Source organism: Tamandua tetradactyla, chromosome 3 (genome assembly GCF_023851605.1).
Source record: "Tamandua tetradactyla isolate mTamTet1 chromosome 3, mTamTet1.pri, whole genome shotgun sequence".
In the NCBI taxonomy this organism is placed as follows: Eukaryota; Metazoa; Chordata; class Mammalia; order Pilosa; family Myrmecophagidae; genus Tamandua; species Tamandua tetradactyla.
Genome location: NC_135329.1, coordinates 13,269,647 through 13,286,891, shown reverse-complemented (window position 1 = coordinate 13,286,891; position 17,245 = coordinate 13,269,647). Strand labels below are relative to the sequence as shown.

The following is a 17,245-nucleotide window of genomic DNA, read 5'->3' as shown; positions in this document are numbered from 1 at the left end:
ATTCTCAGGTCATAAAAGTTTAATATTACAATGTTCTGAATAAAGCATGAAGGCAAGCAGGAACACTTTGAATTTTCTACGCATACTCTATAAACCTAATGATTTGAGAGTTAAAGGCAATAACATTTTGGTCAAGCCAAATGCAATATAGACTCTCCTTTTATTCCTTCCTTAAGCTATTGTACTAGTTCTCTAATTTAAGAGTATATAAGAATCATAGTACAGGACTATATACAAAAAAAAATGTATATACTTTATTATGAGCTGCTTTAGCAATTTTCAAGGGTAATTTTTACTTTTCCCTCAACTGACTTTAAAACTCAACCCCCATATAAGCTGATTTTTTTCACCAAATTATTTTAGAGTACCATCCATAAAAATATTTTGAGAAACAGCAATTATATATTACCATCTTTCTCTGTAACAGTTTTCAATTCGTCACCAGGAGGCAATGAAAGTGTTGATTCAGAAGTACTGTCTCTTTTTGGTGTCATTAATCCTAGCACACAGAAACAAAACACTTAAGCAAGAATTTTTTTTAATGTAAAAATAAAAATGTATTTTTTAAAAGTTCAGACGTTCTTCACTATTGAAATCTACTCCTGAAAACATTTTGGAGGCCAAATTCACAAATAGCAAGGGCCAATATTTCATGTAACTGAAAAAGATAAGAATGCATTCTTAGTTCACTTGAAAACCTCAATCAATTTCACCAAATATTACTAAAATATCCTTTAAACAGACTGCAATTTAAGTATTAACTTCCTAATGTCAACCCCCCTCCAACCACTGGTAACCTATATTCTAGCTTCTATCTCTATGAATTTGCTTGTTCTGATTATTTCAGGTCCCATACAATATCTGTTCCTTTATATCTGGCTTATGTCACTCAACATGATTTCTTCAAGGTTCATCCTGTTGTCACATGTATTAGAACTTCAATCCTCTTTACAGCTGAATAATATTCCATTATGTGCATATACCAAATGTCATGTATCTATTCATCAGCTGATGGACACTTAGGTTGCTTTCATCTTTTGGCAACTGTGAATAATGACTCCATAAACATCAGTTCACACACCTGCTCTCAGATCTTTGGGGTATCTACCTGGAAGTGGGATTGCCAGGCCATTTAGTAATTCTATATTTTTCTTTCTGAGGAACTGCCAAACTGCCTTCCATAGCAGCTGCGCCATTTTACGTTCCCATCAGTCATGAATAAGTGTTCCATTTCTCCAAATCTTCTCCAACACTTGTAATTTCTGTTTTTTCTTAAATAGTAACCATTCTAGTGGGTGGGAAATGTTCTCTCATTGTGTTTTGTTGTTGTTGTTGCATTTCCCTATGGCAAATAATGTTGATCATCTTTTCCTGTGCTTTTGGCCATTTGTAATTTCTCTGGAAAAATGTCTCCAAGTCTTTTGTCCATTTTTAAATTAGGCTGTCGAGTTGTACATTTCTTTACATATTCTAGATATTGCACCCCTATTGGAGAAGTGGTTTCCAGATATTATCCCCCATTATGTAGGTGGTTGTTCTACTTTCATGATAAAGACCTTGGAGGTACAAAAGTTTTTCATTTTAATGAGATCCCATTTACCTATCTTTTCTTTTGTTGTTTGTGCTTTGGGAGTAAAGTCTAAGAAACCATTGCCTAACACAAAGTCCTGAAGATGCTTCCCCATGTTTTGTTTTCTTCTAGGAATTTTATAATTCAGACTCTTACATTTAGGTCTTTGATCTATTTTGAGTTGATTTTTGTATGTGGTGTGAGGTAGGGGTCTACATACAAAATGCTGAAGAAGATACTTAATTTTCTGGTTTGACCTACCAGTGTTTACTTTGGACATTACGTGGGTTACATCAATTTTCTGGGACCTGATGGAAGGTACAGCTTTTGTAGAAGGAGCGTGTACTATAGTCTTCCTTCGGTCTTTTGCTTTACTTATCTTTGAAAGAGGTGCAAAAATACCTAAGGGAGAATGAAGAATTTTAGTCAGTGTTAAGCAATTAAAAGCATTTCAAATAAAGAGGTAAGAACAACTATTTAGTAATATAAATCTTTAAGTTCTTTGTTAATGCCTACTACATGTCCTGAAACAACTGACAGAATAAAAAAAAATCAAAGCATAGTACTTTCACTCAAAGAGCTTACAATCTAGTTGTCAAGAGTAACACACACACAGAGACACACACAAGAATTTAAGAACCACATAAGAGATACATAATCAGGCGATAAGTGTAATTCACAGAAAAGAGAAATGACTAAGACAATAATTTTCTATTATGTCTGAGTAAGCAACCATCAAATACTAGTACACTATATAATATAAAAATGTGTTCTTCTATATCACTTTATATTTTCCCACATTGTAGCTTTTTATGTTTGTCTTATCTGTCTTCTGCTTGTCTTAACAAAATTTAAATGTTACTCATCTCTGCATTTCCCCACCATACCGAGGCACAGTACCTCACGCATGGCAGAGATATGATTAATCTCAGGAGCATAAAATACAATCCTCCGAAAGGCCCAGTCCTCCAGCCCTGACAAGAAGAAACAGCAGTGTGTCTTGGGGATGAGAGGCATGGAGGGGGCAGGAGTAGAGGAGAGGGCTGCCAACATACAGGGGGTGGGGGGTCTAAAATATCATCAAAAAGCAGTTTTCCAAGGAATGAAACTTTAGTACAAGTAGGCATGCATAGTTATTACAGATAGTGAATATGGACTCTAAATACCAAGATGATGTGGCTCGTACATTTACAAAAAAGAAATAAATTGTCATATACATTAAACTGTTTCATTTCGTTTACTAACAAAGACACATTATGACTAAAATGTAACATATCACAAGCAGATTAGAAATGCTCAGGACTCCACAAAGAGTGCTATGCCAATAGCTAAAAAGTGCCAACTCTACTCCTTTTCTGCTAATCTTGACTTTCTTTTCTTCTTTGGATTCTATACTACTTTACCCTAATTTTCCCAACTCTTCTTTTTTGACTTATCCATAATGTTCTCTCTTCTTTATGTCTCCCACTTACAGGATTCTCCTTGGCTTTCTATTTTTTTCTCTAAATTATTTTCCTTACCAAACACACACTCATACACTGTAAAGTCTGATGATGATGATGGTTGCATCCACTGTTGTTAGGTGTTTGAATAAATAAAATATTCTATACTCTTGGAATTTAAATTTGTACAATCTTTCTGAAAGAAATCTGGACATAATTCCTTAATGGGATATTATAAGGAAATACTTAAAGGTTACAAGGAAATACTTAAAGGCTACAAGGTTACATTTGTACATTATAAGAAAAAGATTTCAAAAGCAAAAAAACTGATCATATGACCCATCACTTTCTAGAAAGTTTATCATTAGAAAATAATCCAAGTAAGAGGAAAAGATTGTAAACCTGAATATTTCATCACTGTAATATTATTCATACATAGGAAAAAACATAACTGTCCAGGAATAGGATGAATGAATCAACTATGTACACGATTATTATGTCATCATTGAAAAGGTATAAGGAGAGTTCATTTCTGGGACCATAAACCCAAAAAAAGGTTTAAAACTTAAGTAGCAGTATAGAAAAATGTTTTTCTATACAGTAAAGAAAAGAAAAATTAAGTTATATATTTGATTACATGATGCTTACATATGTGTAAAAATTATGTGTGGATATAGGAAGGATTGGCAAGAAAACATATTTATGAGTGTAGTCAGACTATGAGCTATTTTTCTAACTTGTTTGATGTGTCATTAATGTCATGATGATGTTGTTCAATGAATGGCTTTTTTTTCATCTCAGGAAAAAATGTGGTTTCTCTTTCAAGGCCTTATCAGAAAATTTCTATAAGAAAAAGTATATTAGTTCAAAAAATATTTAATTCTATGGTTTAAAAATATTTCTATAATATATGAAACCTCACTTATATAGGTCTCACTCTTGTTGTTGTCATTTTTCTTTTTAATTAACAAAATCATTTGGGAGAAACAAATCTGAGGCTTAAAGCAAAGACCAGTCACAGCCAAAGCCCAAAGTGTGCAGGGCATATGGACTAGTTTACTATTCAATAACTCACGTTAACCCAAGCCCCAGTGGGATTTGCTCAGATTTTGACACGAACCTTTAAGATTTAACTAAAAATAAACATATAAGGAAATATTGTAAAAGAGAAGAGTAATAAATTTCCACATAAACATGGTCCATCGAACATATTCATTTAACTTCACTTCCTCCCAAAACCCTACTGAATTATCAGCAAGGAATAAAAATGGTATACGCTCTAAAGGAAAGAAAATGTAAAACAGGAGGAAAAAATGTTAAAATGCTCCCAGAGAAGAAGAAAAGAGATCAAAAACAGAAGGCAATATCAGAATACCAAACTTCTAGGTAGCAACACTGAAAGCTCAAGAGAGCCACTAGCAAACCATGACCTGAGGGTCATACCCTGCCCTCTGCTTATTTCGTAAATAAAGTTTTACTGTCATATACCCATTCCCACTTGATTAAATACTGTCTTTGGCTCCTTTTTTTTTATTACAGCAGCAGAGCTGAATAGCTGCCACAGAGGCTGTATGCTCCACAAGGCTTAAAATATTCATTTTCAGGGCTTTTAAAGAAAAAGTTTGCCAAACTCTATATAAAATAAAAGCATATCACTGTCAAAATACACAGGAATATATTTTCAAACTCAACATTCTTTATCCCACCTCATAAGTGTACCGACAAAGATAAATTTATTTATTACAATGTCTGGTATCTCTGTCAGAAAGCTACCGAAGGATGTGCTCCATGAAAACAAGTAAGTAAACCAAGAAACTGACAAAATAGTAAGAGCGCTAAATCTTTTGCTTCAGAGGAAGAATTCAAACAGATGTGTAAAACTGAAAAGATCAAGAAAATCATATAAATATATCCTTCAGTAGTATGGATATTTATATCAGAAGATACAGCTTGAAAAAAGTTGAAAAAGTTCTTACCTCTGAAAAGCAGAACTCAGCGGTAAGGAAGTAGTAAGTCAGGGGAGTTACTATTTTTTTTAATAAGCCTTGGAATTTGACTTATTAAACTAGGTACATGTATTTACCAATAAATATTTCAATATAAAAAAGAAAAACATTATTACCAACACATATTAAGATTTCTTATAAAATTTCTACAATTTAAAAAACCTAATATGTTCTAGAATTAACAAATCAAAGGAACCAAACAGATAATCCTAAAGTGGACATTCATGCTTATAAAAACTTAATTTATTAATTTTTTTACTTTATAACAATGAAAGCGAAGCACCACAAGCCAAAGGGAAAATGTTAGATCTAGAAAGAAAACAGTTTCTGAGAAAACACAGACTCTTTGATGTGTGAGTAGCCAGGGGTTCCCCTCTCTCACTCAACCCCTAAGTAGCTTAGTAATGACCTGATCAGAGACTAAGCTGGCTGTGCAGGAACGACTACTCCATCATAATCTGTACGTGATCTCTGGCCCAAATGTGCCTTTAGCCATGGAAAGGAGGACTGGGACAGGGTTATTCTGTACCAGTTTCTTCAGGGCACCCAGCTTCGTCCTGATCACACTTGTCTGACCTTGGGATAATGAGAACTTGGGAGAACCACAAGCATTCTGTTGACAATCTATCAAGCATTTCCAATAAATGTGATTTACATCCGCCCTGTGTGTCACTAATGGTTTCTGATCCTGCCCCTAGCATGCTTGACAGTGGCAAAAACATGCTATCAGAGGAAAATTCAAATTAAATTAGATCTTAACCTCACACCATTTAATCCATTTGAAATAAATTTCAGTCTTACACTAAAAACCACCTAATTCACCAATCCCAAGGAAAAACCATAATTAAAACTGACTATCTTCTTCCAATAAAAAGTGTCAAGACAATCCCATCATGCTTATTACACCATTAACTCATCACTACAAGATGTCCAAGACAACCCCAACTGGTCCTCTAAATCCATGCACCTAACCGAATAGCCCACACCTCCCCACACCCTCCAAATACTTCTGCGTCCTATGAAGCTCATGATTTTTCATTAGTAATATCAACTGTTTTGTCTGAATGAGTTCTTCATCTTTTTCCCACAACCGAAACCTAGCTCTCTCTGAAGATGCTGCTTCCCTGCAGCCCTCTCATATGGCAGCTATTATTTGGCCCAACCAGCACCTCATACTAGCCAGGAGAGGATAAAGGGTCCTTCTGCTATCTCTGCATTTCCAGAACAACAATTTCTCCTCCCTGAAAAAACAGAGCAAAGCCAGCCGCTTTGAAGCACAAGCCATCAAACTGAACACCTACTACCTCTACCTCTGGAAGAAGTACAACTACCCACTGCCTCTTCTTCTGGAAGCCTCCCACTGAAGTCCCTGTCACCTCTGCTCGGTCAGGGAAAGCCAGGACACCTGGCCAGCTTACCTTTACTTCTCCCCCATCCTCCCGTCTTCACTCTGGTGACTTCAACAACCAGTGATCAAGCCTCTATCAGTTCCTTAATCACTGTATTTCCCATCATCTTTCCCTCCATCCCAGCTAAGCCAGCCGAAGCAGGCATACCTTCACTTTATTACAGCCAATAACTTCTTTTTCCTCCAATATTATCAAAAGCATCTACCATGCCCTGTCATTCTAGGCTACACCCTCTAGTACTCTCATGTGCTCCAACTGAACTCTTCAGCCTCATCAGGAACCATCATCCCCTTCATGTCCTCATTTTCCTCCTCACCCAGCTTAGATTCCATGGCTCATCATTCCAATCACTCCCTCGCAAAGCTGTATGTCCAGAGAGAGAAAGATCAGTAGACAGGCGAATAGATGGATATCCTCAATTCCTTTGCCTCCTTCCTTTTGTTGTACAATTCATGAAAAAAAAAGCTAACACCTACTCAGTACCTATACCCAAGCAGTTTAATAAGAGTGGAGAAAACACGCAAACTGGTCTTACTTTAAATCTTACAAATCTCAAGGGGATCTGCAACAATACTACACTTCCCTGAACTACTCACATCCCCACTCTATTGGATAACTATCCCACACCATCTCTTCCCTCCTCTAACCTCTAGCTATCCTTTCCTCTCCCAATAGCAGCTAATAATTTCACTTCTTATTTTTTGAGATAAGAGAAACAATAAAGAAAGAATAGGATCATCTTTTGCATTTCTCTCAATAAAGGGCAAGCTGGGTCTGTTCTAACACAAAGCTCACTTGTGTCCTGGAGTCCATCCCCTTCTCTCCTACAATTATCCCCTTTCTCTCCTGCAGCCTCACATTCCCCCTCTGTCCTCTATCATTCTCATCAGTGTATATAAACATACAGTAAAATCTCCTATCTTTAAAGCCCTTCCTAACGCTACACCGTCCTCATGTATTACATAAGTACCCAGGGAAAAGTTTTATTTAAAAATTACAAAAGAGTAAAATTTGATTGTTTTACATTAATTCTTATTAAGTTAAATAACATCTACCTTACCGTATTTGGGGGCACATTTAAAGTATTGGATTTTTCCAACACTTCCGTTGTTTTTTCCTTCTGGTTCATCCAACTCAATGCCAGCCCACTGCCCACTTGCAAATTCAGTTGTTCCACAAAATCTTAATGTTCCAACCTAAAGAAAACATGATACCAGAATAAATTTTGACTATCATTAGTAATTCTAAGTGTTCTACTTTTAAAATTTTCTTTACCAGGGAAGCTTTTAAAAATTATTCTAATTAAACCTCAGAATAAGGAATAATACCAAGGATAAAAAGGGATATTAAATAATGATAAAAGGAGTTGAATCACCAAGGAACATAACAATCCTAAATGTATATGTACCTAACAACTGAGCTTCAAAATATTTGAAGCAAAAACTGATAGAACTGAAAGGAGAAAAAGAAATATCCACATTTAGAGTTAGAGACTTCATAACCCCTCTTTCAGTAATCAACAGACCAAGTAAGCAGAAGATCAGTAAGGTGATAAAAAAGGGAAACCAACTGTAAACCAACCTGACCTATTTATAGACCACCCCTAAACAGCAGAACACAAATTTAAAAGAATAGGAATTACACAAAATATGTCCTTGGATCATAATGGAGTTAAACTATAAGTCAACAACAGAAAGATATAAGGAAAATCCCCAAATATTTGAAAATTAAACAACAAACTCCTGAATAACTCATGATGAATGAAAAAATCACAAGGGAAATTAGAAAATATTTTTAACTGAATAAAAATAATAACATAATATATCAAAGCAAAAGCACTGCTTAGAGGGAAATTTATCGCATTAAATGATTGCATTAGAAGGAAAGGTCTCAAATCAACGATCTAAGCTTCCACATTAAGAAACTTGAAAATGAAGACCAAAGGAAGGAAATAATAAAGAGAAGAAACTGAAAAGATTAAAAAAAATAGAGTAAATCTGAAACTGAAAGCTAGTTCTTTGCAAGGAGCCATAAAATTAATAAACTACTCAACATCCTGTTAGGATTCTTAAAAACACTCAGAAATTCTCTCAGTGACTTTTTGTCTGAGAATGTTTTAATTTCTCCCTCATTTTTGAAGGACAATTTTGCTGGATATAGGAGTCTTGGTTGGCAGTTTTTCTCTTTCAGTAATTTAAAACACTGAATGAAGCTGCATCTGAGCTATATTTTTTTTTTTACTATTATTACTTTTATTTTTTCTCTATATTAACATTCTATATCTTTTTCGGTTGTGTTGCTAGTTCTTCTAAACCGATGCAAATGTACTAAGAAACAATGATCATGCATCTATGTGATGATGTTAAGAATTACTGATTTTGATCATGCATCTATATGATGATGTTAAGAATTACTGATTGCATATCTAGAATGGTATGATTTCTAAATGTTGGGTTAATTTCTTTTTTTCCGTTAATTAATAAAATAAATAAATAAACACTCAGAAAATTAGGAATAGATGGAAACTTCTCAACTTGATAAAGGACATCTACAAAAAAAATAGACAACTAACAATTATCATACATGACGGTGAAAGGCAGTGTTTTCCTTCTAAGACTGAAAATACAGCAGGGACAGCAGCTCTTGCCACTGCTGAGCTGGAGGGCCTGACCAGAGAAGTAAGGAGAGGAAAATAAACAATGGATTAGAAAGAAATATTAAAAATTGTCTCCATTCACACAGAACATGATTGTCTACAAAGGAAGTTCTAAAGGTTCTACCAAAAAGAAAAAGAGCCAATAGAATTAATAAGTTCAGCAAAGTCACAGGATACAGGGTCATATACAAAAATCAGTTTTATTTTTATATTCTAACAATGAACAGTTGGAAAATGAAGTTTAACAAACCTTACCATTTACAACAGCACACACACACACAAAAAAAAACATGATAGACTTATCTAAATCTAACAGAATGTATATAAAATTGTGAATGTTTAAAACCCTGACTAAAGAAACCAAAGAGCTATATGATTGGGGAGCTGTATCAATGTTTGTGAATTGAAAGACTTGATATTTCTAAGATGTCAATTCTCCCCAACCTTATCTATAGACTCAGTACAACTCTAATCAAAAGACCAACAGGATTTCTTGTAAAAATCTATAAGCTAATTCTAAAATATATAAGGAAAGGAAAATAAACAAGAATAGCTAAAACAATTTTGAAAAGAAAAGAATATCACTGAAGGACCAGAGGAATTTCCAGGGAAGACGGCAGATTAAGGAGCTCCAGGGCTCACTTCTTCCACCAAAACAGCTTAACAGGCAGGAACTGTCAGAAATAATGGAGGCCAGAAGAACACTGTACAGCATGCAGAGAAGAGAGGGAGGCAGAGGCTGATACACTGTGATAAAGACAGTGAGTTGCTCTCTGTACATGGCAGGTGCTCATGCCCAGCCCCCACCCTCATGGTGGGCCACCCTGGGGTCCAGTCCCTGGCTAGCTCACTGAAGTCCAAAAGAGACATAAAATTTTTCTCCCCAGAGAACATGAGTGGGGACAGTGGATCTCTGATCACAGCTTTTAATTGCAAATTCAGATTACTGGGTCCTGTCTATGAGCTAATGTTTCAACCCATCCTGAACAGAGGCAAGGGCAGCTCCACAGAGGGGCAAAGCCAGTGGAGATTTGAGATGCAGTGATACCTCTGGGCTCTGGAGGATGGTTAGCTGAAAGGCTGCATTTTGGGGGCAGCACAGTTTTGAAGAGACATCAAAGAGGCTTTTGGTGCCTTCCCAGATCCCCTCTCTCCAGAGTACGCTGGAGCCAGTCAGTCCCACCTCATTGGTCCCTGTCCCTGTTTTGGCTGGGAAATACTGACTTGGGAAAGTCCTCTCCTGAGCAACTCTCTTTCCAGATTAGACCTCCAGGCAAAAGCAGCTAGGACAACAAAAAGAGTACAAAAACTATGAAGGCAAAACAAAAACAGAACAAATCAAGATTCCCAGGGAAAGAACAGAAGAAAGAAAGCTTTCTCTTGCAGATGAAACAATTGCACAAAAAGTTCAATCTTGAAAATTATACCACATATCCAGAGCAAGAATTAGATGAAGAGCTGAAAAATATGTGATCAGTTAAACACAGCCTATTCTAGAGGTATTGTATAAGGCAGACTAAGCATCAAAGAAGACCTTTCACATGAAGCCAATCAACAATAAGACCCTAGTTGAGAGAGAGAAACTGACCTTCAGAATAAACTCCTCTAGATAACCAAACACCCAGAAATCAGCAAAAATCACAAGCCATAATAAGATATGGGAAGATATGGCCCAGTCAAGGGAACAAACTAAAACCTCAGAGGACTTACAGAATTTGGAACTAACTAAAGATGTTCAAATAAATCTACTAAATCAATTCAGGGGGATGAAGGAATATACGGCTAAAGAGATAAAAGGATATTAAGAAGACAATGTGTGTACACGAAGAAGACTCTAAAAGTATAAAAAGGCACATTACAGAATTTTATGGGGATGAAAAGCACAATATAAGATTAAAAATGCACTGGAGGCATACAACAGCAGATCTGAACACGCAAAATAAAGAATCAGTGAACTAGAAGACAAAGCACTCAAAATCTTACAGAACTTATAGAGAAATGAATGGGAAAAAAAATTGAGTAGGTTTCATGGATTTAAAACAGCACAAGGCACACAACATACATGTCATGTATGTTCCAAAAGGGATAGGGACAGAAAGAATATTTGAGGAAATAAAGGCTGAAAATATCCCAACTCTCATAGAAAAGCCAAAATATACATGTACAGGAAGTGCAACTCACTCCAAACAGAATAAGTTCTAACAGACTTACTTCATGACACATACTAATCAGAAGGTCAAATGCCAGAGATAAAAGGATAATTGTTAAAGCAGCAAGAGGAAAGCAATGCATTATATATAAGGCATCCTCAACAAGACTAAGTGCTGATCTCTTATCAGAAATCATGGAGGTGAAAAGGCAGTGGTATGATATATTTAAGATAATGCAAAAGAAAAACTGCTAGGCAAAAATTTTTTCCGCAAAACTGCCCTTCAAAAATGAAGGAGAGTTTAAAATATTCAAAGAAAAACAGAAATTGAGAATGGCTGTTGACAAGAGAACTGCCTTACAAGAACCACCAAAGGGAACTCTGCCAATGGAAAGGAAAAGAGAAGAGAGAGTGGCTTGGAGTAGTGTGAAGAAATGAAGATTGTAAGAAGCATATCTAAACATGTAAAAAGAGAGACAAAGAAAAAAAGATATGACATATAAAGACGTAAGGACAAAACAGCTGAAGTAAAGTACTGCTTTACAGTAATAGCATTAATGCATTAAATTCACCAATCAAAAACACAGATTGGCAGAATTGATAAAAAGGGATGATCCAACTAAATGCTGCTTAAAAGAGACTCATCTACACTCAAAGACATAAATAGACCGAAAGTAAAAGGCTGGAAATAGATATCCTATGCAAATAGTAACCGAAAAAGAACAGGGGTAGCTATACCAATATCAGACAAAATAGACTTAAACGCAAACCTGTTACAAGAAACAAAAAAGGACACTATATATTAATAAATGGGACAATCCACCAAGAAGAAATAACAATCATATCATTATTTTCATTTTCATAAATAAAAATATTTGTGCACCTAATCATGGTGCTACAAAATACATTAGGCAAACACTGGCAAAACTGGAGGGAGAAACAGAAACCCCTACAATAATAGTTGGAGCTTTCAATAACTCTTATCAATAGACAGAACATCTAGGCATAAGATCAATAAGGAAAGATCTTGAATAATATGATAAATGGAACTAGGCCTAACAAAACATGCACAGAACCCTACATCCCAAAACAGCACGCTGTACATTTTTCTCAAATTCGCACGGTTCATTCTCCAGGATATACCACATGTTGGATCAAAGAACTAGTTTCATTCCATTTTAAAAAGACTGAAATCATGCAAAGGACTTTCTCTGACCACAACAGAATGAAGCTGGAAATCAACAACAGGCAGAGAACTGGAAAATTCACAAATACAAGGAAGTTAAACAACACCTGCTTAAACAATCACTGGGTAAAAAGACAATTTCTTTACAATTAAAGGAAATCAGTAAATACCTCTAGAAGAATGAATATAAGAATACAACATATCAAAACTTATGAGATGAAGTGAAGGCAATGTTAAGAGGGAAATTTATAGCCCTAAACACTTACATTAAAAAAGGAGAAAGAGCTCAAATCAAAGATCTAATATACAGCAGGAAGAACTAGAGAAAGAACAGCAAACTAATCCAAAAGCAGGCAAAAGGAAAGAACAAATATCACAGTAGAAATAAATTAGAGAATAAGGAAAATATAATTAACAAAACCAAAAGTTGGTTCTTTGAGGTGATCAATAAAATTGACAAACCCTTAGCTAGATTGACAAAGAAAAAAGAAAAGAAGATGAAAATAAAAATCAGCAGGAAGACGTTGCTACTGACCCCACAGAAATAAAAAGGATCATAAGAGGATACTGAACAACTGTATGCCAACAAATTAGACAACCTAGATGAAATGGACAAATTCCTAGAAACACGCAAAGAGCCTACAGTGACTCAAGAAGAAACTGAAATCTTCAACAGACCAAAGAAACTGCATGTGTCATCAAAAATCTCCCAACAAAGAAAGCCCAGGACCAGATGGCTTCACAGGTGAATTCTACCAAGTACTCCAAGAAGAAATATGCTCAAATGCTTCCAAAAAATTGAAGAAGAGGAAACACTACCTAACTCATTCTATGAGGCCATCATCAACCTAATACCAAAGACAGGTAAAGATACTACCTAATAACCCTCAAATTAAAAAACAAAAAAGAAAAAGAGAGATTGGCACAAGTGAATGACAGTGTCTGAAACTGAGTGTCTGAAGAAAAAGAGTTATCTGGAGCATTTCTAGTGCAGCGGAGAAGTCCTCTTTTCCACATAAATCTTTATTACCTGGTTAATACAATATCTAAGATTTTCCTATTTGTGGGATTTAAAGTCAAGACATCCATGTTGTGGTGAGGTTCTTCTTTGCTCAATTTCTGTGAAGCAGTAGTGGTGGGGGAAGAACCAGTGGGGGCCTGGGGAAACCAAAGGAAAACTCTCCAGATTCAATAATTTCTCATGCTTCTAAACTCACTCAGCAGTTCTGCTATACTCTACTCTTCTCCTACCCCAATAAAGATAACTTCATCATTAAATTCAAAGAGTTTATATCTTTCAAGTATTCTGTATAGTAAACTTACATGTAAAGTTTCACACTTCCCGCTAAGAACCTTTCTGCCTACACACTGAACTGCCTTCTTTTAATCTCAAAATTCTGAGCCACAGTGGCTGAGCAGGTGGAGTTCTCACCTGCCATGCCAGAGACCCAGGTTCGACTCCTGGTGCCCGCCCATGCAAAAAAAAAATCTGACCCAGGTTCGACTCCTGGTGCCCGCCCATGCAAAAAAAAAAAATCTGACCATAATGTGTGGACCCCTTAGCACAGAGGCCATGGACATAGCTTTGGTGACTGCAGTTACTTACTGTACCTTCTGTCCTGCAATAACAACACGATCCCCCAACTTCAGACCAAGAGATGCAAGCATTGCCTTGCCAGTAACATGATCACAGTTTGAAAGCATGGACTTGGAGATATCACATGACAGGGGCACTGCATCTAACAGCATCTGCTTGATTTCTTTAGCAGTGGCTGCGGCATCCGCCATCTCCAATGGCATATCTACAGGGTCTGGAACAACGTCAGCGGGGGTCTGTCCTTTGTCATTCTACAAATAGAGAAAAGAAAAAAATTCAATTCATAGCTACTGAGACTCTATAGAATCATATAACATTATTTTAGAGGAATTTTAAGTCAAATTATTCATCATTCATTTATTCAAAGATATTTACTGAGCACCCATTATCTGCCTTGCATCCTTCTAGGTGCTAGGCATATCACAGTGAAGGAAACAAAATGCCCTGCTCCCAGAGAGCATACACTCTTCTGAGAGAGATGGACTATAAACAACAAAATAAGTAAAATATATGTATATTTAATGGTAATAAGTGTTATGGGGGGAAAAAACTAAGCAGGAAAGGAGAACAGAGGACATGGGAACAGACGTGGCTGGGGAGGTGGGGTGGATATGTAACCAGCAGTCAGGGAAGTCCCCTCCCCGATGAGATTCATTTGCCCAGAAACAAAGGAGGTGAAGGAATAACCATCCAGGTTATTCCTGGATGGGGAAAGCGTTCCAGGCAAAGGGAAGAGCAGTGAAAAGGCCATGGGTGGGGAAGTTATAGAGAAGGCACATTTGGAAACAGAAGCCACAGGACCACTGGTGTCCCAATCCAGATCTGAGACGCTCACCAGGGCATTCCAGAGCTGCCACCACAGCTCTATGACCTTAACCTGCCCCTCCCACCCATGGAGTGACTCAGGTTTCACGAACAGAGTTCATAGTTTTGAGATTTCTAAAACTTGGGCTCTACTCACAAACGCAGCTCTACTCTCACTATGAAGAAAGACTGTATCCTTTGATTTATCCTGTGACAAGATAAAATGGACAGCTACAAAACAGCCCACTCTGGAATGTAGAGTGTTTATATCATCAGAACCCTACCACGTAAATTCTCTCTCGGTTCTCACATCAAGAAGTGTGTGCCTTCCAGGGAAAGTGGCTGAGTAGGGAGTTCCAGGATTCACTCCTTCCTCCAGAACAGGTAGTAAACAGGCAGGAACTGTCTGAAACAACTGTTCTGGGATCTGTAGAACATCCAGGGAATAGCAGGAAGAAGAGGCTGAGAAACTGCAGTGAAGAACTGCGATGAAACCTAGATTAAATGGACAAATTCCTAGAATCACGCAAAGACCCTACACTGACTCAAGAAGAAATTAACGACCTCAATAGATGAATTATAGGTTGAAACAGTCATCAAAAACCTTCCAACAAAGAAATGTGCAGGGTCAGATGGCTTCACAGGTGAATTCTACCAATTATTTTAAGAAGAACTAATACCAATCCTGCTCATACTCTTCCAAAAAAATTGAAGAAGAGGGAACACTGCTTAATTCATTCTATGAGGTCAATATCACCCTAATACCAAAACCAGATAAAGACATGACAAGAAAAGAAAACTACAGACCAATTTCTCTTATGAATATAGATGCAAAAATTCTCACCAAAATACTTGAAAATCAAACCCAACAGTACATTAAATGAATTATACATCATAATCAAATGAGTTTCATCCCAGGTGTGCAAAGATTTTTCAACATAAGAAAATCAATTGATGAAATACAACATTTTAACAAGTTGAAGTGGAAAAAATATTTCATCTCAATTGATGCAGAAAGGGCCTTTACAAAATCAAGCATCCTTTCTTGATCAAAACACTTCAAAAGATAAAAGAGAAAGAAACTTCATCAACATCATAAAAGGTGTATATGAAAAATCCACAGCAAACGTCATATTCAATTGTGAAAGACCAACAGCTTTCTCTATTTTCAGTGACATGATCCTATATAGAGAAAGTCCAGAAAAATCTACAACAAAGCTATTAGAGCTAACAGATGAATTCAGCAGTATACAACTGGCGGTATACAAGATCAACATGCAATAATCAGTAGATTTTCTATACATTAGAAATGAGCAAGCTAAGGAAGAAATCAAGAAAAAAATCCATTTACAATAGAAACTAAAAGAATCAAATATCTAGGAAGAAATTTAACCAAGAATATAAAAGGCCTGTACACAGAAAACTACAAAATATTGCTGAAGACCTAAAATAAATGAAAGGATATTTTGTGTTCATGGATTGAAAGGCTAAATATTGTTAACATGTCAATTCTACCCAGATTGATTTATAGATTCAACATAATTACAATCAAAATTCCAACAGCCCTTTTTGTGGAAATGGAAAATCCAATTCTCAAATCTATTTGGAAGGATAAGGGGCCCCAAAGAGCCAAAAACATCTTGAAAAAGAATAATGAAGTTGGAGGACATACATTCCCTAACTTTAAAGCATATTCAAAGCCACAGTGATCAAAACAGCATGGTCCTGGATTAATGACAGATATATTGACCAATGGAATTAAACTGAGAGTTACAAAATAGACCCTCACATCTATTGCCAATTGATATTTGACAAGGCTGTCTACTCATCTGGGTAAGAAAAGTTTCTTCAATAAATGGTGCTGGCAGAACTGGATATCCATATACAAAAGAACAAAAAAGAAAGCCTATTCACACTATGTACAGAAATTAACTCAAATAGATCAAAGTCCTAAATATAAGCACCAGGGCTATAAAACTTCAACATGAAAATGTAGGGAAGCATCTTCAAAATCTTGTGCTAGACAATGGTTTCTTAGACTTGACACCTAAAGCACAAGCCATGAATGAAAAACATAGATTAATCAGAATTACTCAAAATTTAAAACTTTTGCACATCAAAGGGCTTTATCCAATAAGTAAAAAAGATAACCTATTCAAAAGGAGAAAATATTTGGAAACCACATATCCAGTCAGGGTCTAATATCCAGAATATATAAACAAATCCTAGAACTCAACAACCAAAATACAAACAACCCAATTCAAAATAAGCAAAATAACTGAATAGACATTTCTCTAAGGAGGATATATAAATGGCTAAAAAGCATGTGAAAAGAGGCTCAACATCACTACTGACTAGAGAAATGCAACTCAAAATCACAGTAAGATATTTCACACCCACCAGAACAGCCACTATTAAAAAACAAA

At 36.1% G+C, this 17,245-nt stretch overlaps 1 protein-coding gene across 9 annotated transcripts in view; it reads right to left on the bottom strand.

The window, feature by feature from the left end:
• Positions 1 to 17,245, bottom strand: part of CLIP4 (CAP-Gly domain containing linker protein family member 4) — an 82,372-nt gene that overhangs the window by 23,843 nt on the left and 41,284 nt on the right. For all 9 annotated transcript variants that reach the window (XM_077152505.1, XM_077152502.1, XM_077152510.1 and 6 more), the window contains 4 exons: positions 14,030 to 14,266; positions 7,488 to 7,623; positions 1,832 to 1,972; positions 410 to 499 (listed from right to left, as the gene is read on the bottom strand). In XM_077152505.1, the coding sequence (XP_077008620.1) occupies positions 410 to 499; positions 1,832 to 1,972; positions 7,488 to 7,623; positions 14,030 to 14,266 (604 nt within the window). The remainder of the gene's footprint in view (positions 1 to 409; positions 500 to 1,831; positions 1,973 to 7,487; positions 7,624 to 14,029; positions 14,267 to 17,245) is intronic.